This window comes from Oncorhynchus nerka, linkage group LG15 (assembly GCF_034236695.1).
Source record: "Oncorhynchus nerka isolate Pitt River linkage group LG15, Oner_Uvic_2.0, whole genome shotgun sequence".
In the NCBI taxonomy this organism is placed as follows: Eukaryota; Metazoa; Chordata; class Actinopteri; order Salmoniformes; family Salmonidae; genus Oncorhynchus; species Oncorhynchus nerka.
The window spans coordinates 58,399,129-58,407,319 of NC_088410.1; the positions used below are offsets into that span (position 1 = coordinate 58,399,129).

General features: G+C 44.3%; 1 protein-coding gene across 3 annotated transcripts in view; it reads left to right on the top strand.

Annotated features, from left to right (window-relative positions):
- Positions 1 to 7,506, top strand: part of LOC115142964 (SLIT-ROBO Rho GTPase-activating protein 3-like) — a 68,417-nt gene extending 60,911 nt beyond the window's left edge. For 2 of the 3 annotated variants that reach the window (XM_029682876.2, XM_029682878.2), the window contains exons 17-21: positions 207 to 434; positions 675 to 929; positions 3,838 to 4,011; positions 4,280 to 4,595; positions 5,562 to 7,026. In XM_029682876.2, coding sequence (XP_029538736.1) covers positions 207 to 434; positions 675 to 929; positions 3,838 to 4,011; positions 4,280 to 4,595; positions 5,562 to 6,059 — 1,471 coding nt within the window. In that variant the 3' untranslated portion in view covers positions 6,060 to 7,026. Of the gene's footprint in view, positions 1 to 206; positions 435 to 674; positions 930 to 3,837; positions 4,012 to 4,279; positions 4,596 to 5,561 lie in introns of all 3 variants that reach the window. The other variant, XM_029682877.2, reaches the window with a different exon arrangement.
- The last annotated feature ends 685 nt before the right edge of the window (positions 7,507 to 8,191 follow it).

The window sequence follows — 8,191 nt, forward strand, 5'->3', positions numbered from 1 at the left end:
CAGAGGTGGCTCATTCAGGGAGAAAGAGGAGGGCAGTCCTCCTCATTAAATGAGGAAAAATGAAGATAAACCGTATAAAAAAGAAAAAATGTTCAGTCAAAGTGTTGTCATTATAAAAACGTGTTTATGAACAAACCCAATAAATATACCCATACTGTATTATGGATAATTGTTTTGTTTGTTAAATCCCCATTGTTTCTCTACAGTCTATCCCAATACAGTGATGAGAACATGATGGATCCCTATAACCTGGCTACCTGCTTCGGCCCGACTCTGATGCCCATACCTGATGACCATGATCCTGTGGCCTGCCAGACACACGTTAATGAGGTCATCAAGACCATCATCATCCACAACGAGGTCATCTTCCCGAGTCACCGTGAGCTGGACGGACCAGTCTATGAGAAGTGCATGGCTGGAGGAGAGGAGTACTGGTTAGTGATGTCATATTATTATGCGCCTTGGTTCTGATTGGATGGGAGAGAGGATGGAGAATAACCAATGGAGAAAAGGACGTAAGGTCACTGGATCCTGTTCTGCATTTCAGAAGACTTGACCGTCTTGTTGATGTAGTTTAGCCCAGAGCACAACACTGTGTCGTTCTTTATCATTATCCAAATCTATTAATCAATGTATGCATTTTTTTTTCTCTATCTCTCTCCCACACCATTCAGTGACAGTCCCCATAGTGAGCCAGGTGCCATTGATGAAGTGGACAATGGTACAGGACCTCCCACCAGTGATGACGAGCTGGAGCAAATCGAGGCCATTGCTAAGTTCGACTACGTGGGGCGTACTCCCAGAGAGCTTTCCTTTAAGAAGGGGGCATCCCTGCTGTTGTACCTGAGAGCCTCTGATGACTGGTGGGAGGGACGACACAACGGAGTGGATGGACTCATCCCACATCAGTACATCGTGGTGCAGGACATGTAAGTACAGAATGAGCACTTCATATGTCACATTTCTATTTAAGTGCTCGAATGCTACCAACTACTCAAATGCTACACGCTTTTGTTTAGGATAAAAACATATATTGTAATTCTGAGTCGACCAGAGACAGACTCTGCACCAGGACACTGTGGTCCTCCAGGTTATGTGAGTCAATGTGCACTGTCCCATCCACCAGCTGTATTTGGTCAATAACAGTTAACAGATGAACTGTGCCCAAAGGGCATTAGTCTGTTACTGTCGGAGTCGGGATATACTGTCTGAGTTGGTCCAGCCATCTGGATTCTCAGTTCATTGCGCCAAAAGGAATAAACATCTCTCCGGGAAGAACAAAGGCGGGGGTGTATGTTTCAAGATGAATGACTCATGGTGTAATTGTGATAACATACAGGAACTCAAGTCCTTTTGTTCACCCGACCTAGAATACCTCACGATCAAATGCCGACCGTATTATCTCTCAAGAGAATTCTCTTCGATTATAGTCACAGCCTTGTATATCCCCCCTCAAGCCGATACCACGACTGCCCCTCAAAGAACGTCACTGGACTTTATGCAAACTGGAAACCATATATCCTGAGGCTGCATTTTATTGATTTTAACAAAGCAAATTTGAAGAAAAGGCTGCCTAAATTCTATCAGCATATCGACTGTAGTCCTCACACTGCTAAAACACTAGAGCACTGTTACTCCAACTTCCGGGATGCATACAAGGCACTCCCCTGCCCTCCTTTTGGCAAATCTGACCACGACTCCATTTTGCTCCTCCCTTTCTATAAGCAGAAACTCAAACGGGAAGTACCCGTGCTAAGGACTATTCAACGCTGGTCCGACCAATCGGAATCCACGCTTCAAGATTGTTTTGATCATGCAGACTGGGATATGTTCCGGGTAGCTTCCGAGAATAATATTGACAAATATACCAAAACGGTAACTGATTTTATCAGGGAGTGTATAAGAGATGTTGTGCCCACTGTGACTATCAAAACCTACCCTAAACAGAAACCTTGGATAGATGGCAGCATTGGCGCAAAACTGAAAGCGTGAACCACCGCATTTAAACATGGCAAGGTGACTGGGAATATGGCAGAATACAAACAGAGTAGTCATTCCCTCTGCAAGGCAACCAAACAGGCAATACGTCAGTATAGAGACAAAGTAGAGTCGCAATTCAACAGCTCAGACACGAGACGTATGTGGCAGGGTCTACAGACAATCACGGACTACAAAAGGAAAACCAGCCACGTCGCAGACACCGACGTTTTGCTTCTGGATAAGCTAACACGTTCTTTGCTCGTTTTGAGGATAACATGGTGCCGTTGACGCGGCCTGCTACCAAGGACTGTTGGCTCTCCTTCTCCGTGGCTGATGTGAGCAAGATATTTAAACGTGTTAACCCTCGCAAGGCTGCCGGGCCAGACGGCATCCCTAGCCACATCCTCAGAGCATGCGCTGATCAGCTGGCTGGTGTGTTTACGAACATATTCAATCGCTCCCTATCCCAGTCTGCTGTACCCACATGCTTCAAGAGGGCCACCATTGTTCCTGTACCCAAAAAAGCGAAGGTAACTGAACTAAATGACTATCGCCCCGTAGAACTCACCTCTGTCATAATGAAGTGCTTTGAGAGACTTTGAGAGACTGAGAATTTGACGGAGGTAATAAACTGCCCATTGATCAGCACAGCAATTGAGAAAACCACCATGTTTGCAAAACAAGATGTGAATATTACACAGATAAGATAACGGTTATCAGAAATCAGGCGGACAGGCTCTATAGACCTCTAGGTATGAGTGACCGTGTCCAACACACCACCACCTGGTGTTATGTTGGGCACCTACTGACCCCCAAAAAGATTATACGAAATACATTTACATTACTAAATAAAAATGTTTTAAGGAAATACAGGCAGGCACTACATTACTACAAGACTTAACAGCTCGCTCAATCTGGCATGATGGTCTTTTAAGTATAAAAGAAAAGCTTGTTTTCAAATAATATAAAACGTTTAAAAAGCTAGTGGAATGGGATTAGTGTGTGGTGTGTGAAGAATCCAATACGTTAACTTGCATGTGGTACAAATCACATTATTGTGCGAGCACCTCCTCATAGAGTATGATTTAGGCTGTTTGAGAAGGTTTGAATCCTAAGCAACCTGCAGACACATTGTTTGAAGTAGAATAGACCATACTGTAACATGTCAAAAATATCTGCTGGAAAACCTTGGTAGAGCATGGGTGGAGTAGGCATTGTGGTGCTCGTGAATTTTCTTTTTTTCGCCTTCAGACCAATGCCTACCTCTCACTTAAAACAGTTTTTTGTAATTATAATAAGTATAAGAGCCTCTCCTCATTCTCCGGAGGCAACACCTACTCATGACAAAGATGGAACGTTAAGGTCACTCTATAACTGGTCATTTATCCTTCCAGAACTCTGCCCGACAGCCAATCACCATCCATCACTGTGAGACGGCATAATTACACCCTAATTAGGGAGAAGAAACAGGATGTATCCCAAATGGCAACCTATTGCCTTTTTAGTGCACTACTTCTGTTCCAAGCCCTGGTCAAAAGTAGTGCACTATAAAAAGAATAGGGTGCCATTTGAGATGCATACACTCATCTCCAGCTGATCCTCAGGCCTATCGATTCACGTCACAAGGGGGCCCAGGGTAACCAGGGAATGGGTGTTGTGCTTGTTAATGATGCCTTGAAGTCATCTGGCAGCAGATGACATTGACATTTCATTATGAGTTAGATTATGATTCTGAAGGACCTTTTATTGTGTTTGTTGAGATGTTAGTTGAGGATAGTCTTTGGTGTAAGGGTGTCCAGCAAAGTCCTGATCATTTGAATAAACCCTGTGTCCTCCTCTGTCTCTCCTTTACCTCAGGGACGATGCATTCTCAGACAGTCTGAGTGGAAAGCCTGAGAGTGAAGCCAGTAGTGGACCCCACCATGAGGAAAGAGACAGGACCTCATCCAGGAACCAAGACCATGATCGCAGCTCCCCCTGCGAACACACACAGCATACCCCTGATCACCGCTATGGAGCTGCTTTGGGAAGGTAGCTACACATTAAATTTGACTTGGTTGATTCATGCTCACCGTTCACAGAATCTGAAGAAATGCAGATTTAATAGAGGTTTTCTTGACACATGCAGGATTAAATGTTTTCCCTCCATGAGGAGTCTATATAATAATGGTTCATTTAGTGTAGTTTTATTGAATGAACTATATTTTATATCTGCACCATGCCTAAACTCTGTCTAGTCCTGTCGTTGCTATGATGCTGTCCTGACAGTCTGTCTGCTCTGTGTGTTGTGGCTCAACAGGGTGAGGGTTCGTTCAGATGGTGCTGCTATCCCTCACCGCAGGAGCACAGCCGACACCCACAGCCCCACCAGAGGTATGGACATGCCCCCTAGGGTCATACCTCGCCCCTGCAGCCCTCACAAGATATCCGTCAGCAGGGGCCGCATGGACAGTCCAGAGAAGCACCATCTCGGCACGTTTGGTAGCGCTGGAAGTATCAACCACCCAGACAGGAAGTGCTTCCCCGATGGCTCCGTCCTCAGACCATCCACCGGCTCCACCCGCCATGGTAGCCTTGGTGACCACAAATCACTGGAGGCTGAGGCCCTGGCAGAGGTGAGAGTCTATAAAGTAAAGCAATAAAGAACTCGCAACAGCCAAAAGGTGAGGTGCTGACTAACGGATGATAAACTAACCTATTGAAGAAAGAATGTTGCTCCTTGCTTGTGGATTTATTTAACCAACGTTTTGGCTAAAGGGCCCTTTTCAGGGTATGCAGAAGTGAGACTCTAATCACTGCAATAAAGACTTGACAATTTAACAAATATAACGGGGGCTAGCTAAAAGCAACTGATTCAGTGGGTGAAGTCAGGCAAGACCAAAACAGCCCTTTATTATTCATAATACATAGCGGCTGTTCTTTTCATTTGACCTATTTCCTGCCAAGGCAGCCAGGTTTAGAGTTATTCAGTGGAAAGCTAATGAGGATATTCTCCTGTCTGTGGTCCAGAGACAGAGAGAGGCATACAGACTCTTTAAGGAGAGCGAGACAGGCAGACAGACAGACAGAGAGAGAGAGGGAGAGATGTATTCTCAGAATGTGTCCAGTACATTCTATGGTTCCTAGGGAGGACAGAAGAACAAAGTCAAAGGCAGCAGCGGGGGAAGGATATCTGAGAGAGAGGCTCATTCTTTGACCCGTGTTTCTCATTTCCTAATTACTGTTCAGTCTGTTAGCTGCTGCTATCTCCACATTTAAATATGGCTCCCTTTGTGTGCTTCATTAGAGAGATAATATTGGAACCGTTTGTGAGGTGTTAATTTGTCCATTTATCCTTGCTTTCAATAAGAAAACCGTTTAGTTTGTATTCTGAAGAGTTGGTACGTCAGTGTTTTGTTTGAGAATTAACAATACGTCAGCAGATGTCTGAATGGGCCATTCTTTTTTGTATTTTTTTTTTAATGGTGTCTAATACACTGTGTAGGAGAGTATCATCATTGACTACGATGGACAGCCAAGATGTTTCAGGATATAAGACACAGGATTAATATCAGTATTTAGTGAAACTGTGTGTGTTACAGGACATAGAAAAGACCATGAACACCGCCCTGCATGAGCTACGTGAGCTGGAGCGTCAGAACGTGGCCAAGCACGCTCCCGATGTGGTCCTGGACACCTTGGAGCCCCTGAAGCAACAGCAACCCTCCTCCTCCGGGTCCAGACCACCCTCTGAGCCCCCCGGCAGCCCCCTCCACACTAACACCATGGCCATCCGGGACCCTGACGCTGCCCTACGCCGTAGCAGCTGTTCCTCGTCCTCCGAGACCATGAGCACCTTCAAACCGACTGCACGGAGGCCCATCGCCCCCCTGAGGCCACCGCCGATCAGACCACTCCGGCCTGCCCCCATCCACCCGGGACATGGCCATGGACAGGGGCAGCACAGGTCCAGTAGTTCCAGCTCCTCAGGCATGGGTAGTCCAGCCTCTATCACCCCCACAGAAAGGGTGTTCCCCAAGGCACCATCCCCATCCCCCTCCACTTCCTCTTCGTCCTCAGACAAACAGGGTAACATGTAGCCTGGCTGAGCAGGCTGCAGCAGTCCCAGACAGAGCCCAGGAACCGTACTATGGAACTGACTGAGCAGGCTGCAGCATAGCACAATATAGGACACTGTGCATCCACACATGGCTATCCTAGAAGGCTAAAATGCGGAGCCTGGAAAATAACTGGCTAAATGTTTTAGGGGGGTTCGTGTTTCTGAAAATCCTGCTACTGAAGGCATATCTATATTCTGTAACTCCTTGTTCGTCCATACTGATAGTATCATGTGTGGATATCTGTAAAAAAAAAAATAAAATGTACGGTCGGAGACTTAACTTTTCTCCAAACCGGCAGCGTCTTCTTCATTTCCGCTGGCTGTGACAAAAGAAACACATTGAGGCCTTGTCTCTGTGGGAACAATATCGACCACTAACTAGTAGGAGGTTGGATTCAACATGTAGGATGAGGGCTGATTTTAATTGATTTATTGACAGATGAACATCCACCAGTATTGACTGTGTGCTTGTCGGTGGAGATTATGAATCACTCAGCAGAAACATGAACCCTACTTTGATAATCATTATAAATGATGTTTCTACTCACCCCATGTGGCACATAACTGCCACAGAACAAACCTGATCAAAGGGATGCACTGGATAACTCTTTGTTTACTGTTCTAGCCATAGAGAGATAACTGTGGTTTGTTTTTCAGAATAACAAACCCTCTCAAATGGAAGCTTGGTGTTTGTGAGCTGGGAGTCTGAGACTAGCATTTATTACTCTGCAGATAGGAATACTTATTACAATCTTTCTTTCTCCCTCTCTCTCTCTCTCTTTCTCTCTCCCTCTCTCGGTCTCTCTTTCTCCCTCTCTTTTTCTCTCACCGTCTGTCTCTCTCTCTCTCTCTCCAGTTTGAGATTAGCGGTGGTACCTCAAGAAAAGAGCAAACACCTTGTCATGACCAGACCCAGTCTACTAAAGAGAATAATGCACTGATTTGATTTGGTCATTCTCTGTGAGCCTGAACTGGTTGATCCTGCATACTGTATGTACAGTATATTGATACAGTTATGTGTATGAAGACAAAAGAGCATCAGTGTATGTAACAAGGTTAGTTGTGCTGTTACATGTGGACCGGATCTCTTACTTGGTGAAGTAGATTGCACACTTACCACTGTTTTCTTGTCGGCCTACTTTGGACTTGTACAGTATATAGATGGACTTGCTTGCTTGGTGGTACGTGTTCCTGTATGTATTATATGAGGGATCATTAATCAGCAAAACACATGTTAAAAGTGTTATAGATACATTTCAAATGGAAAATAATATGCATAAAGTTGAAAACTACCTGTATGTATGAATAACATGGTATGATAGACACAGGATATATATAATCATTATATAGTAAGTAGATTTTGTAACTCTTAACCTTGCACAGGCATTAACAGAACAAGAAAATAAATGAGGAATCTGTATCTGAAATGGTCTTTTGGTACTCTTTTGTTGAAATTATACCACACTGACCCTTGGTGGTGAAAAGTTGCAAATACACATGTTTTACAATACAACAGAGTCAGATTCGTAATTTGGTTTGTTGTGCCACTTAGTGGTGAAGATAGAAACAACACTTCCACTTAGTGTGGGCAAAGATTATCTGGTGTATTGACAAAATATTCCACTGACTGCAATACAATAGAAATACATGCCTTCAACGATAGAAGGCAGGTGAGATCAGGTGGAAACATTTGAGCCAATGAGAAGGCTGATACGTGTGTGAACAACAGGCACAACTAAGTTGTTTTTCTCAAAGTTGACAGAATGCAAAGTGCATCCACTTATCAGTACATTAAGTATTTATTTGGGTCCTGGGGGTCCACACAAAACATAATACAGAACATTAAAAGACAACAGCTCAAGGACAGAACTACATACATTTAAAAAAAGGCACACACAGTCTACAGTGCATTCGGAAAGTTTAAAAGAAAAATGTAACTAGGCATGTCAGTTAAGAACAAATTCTTATTTACAATGACGGCCTACCGGGGAACAGTGAGTTAGTTGCCTTGTTCAGGGGAAGAATGACAGCGCCTTCTGTTCAAACCATAATAAAAACATAAAACGCATAGTTACGCATGCACCTAGTCTTGCGACACTGGGACATTTCTAA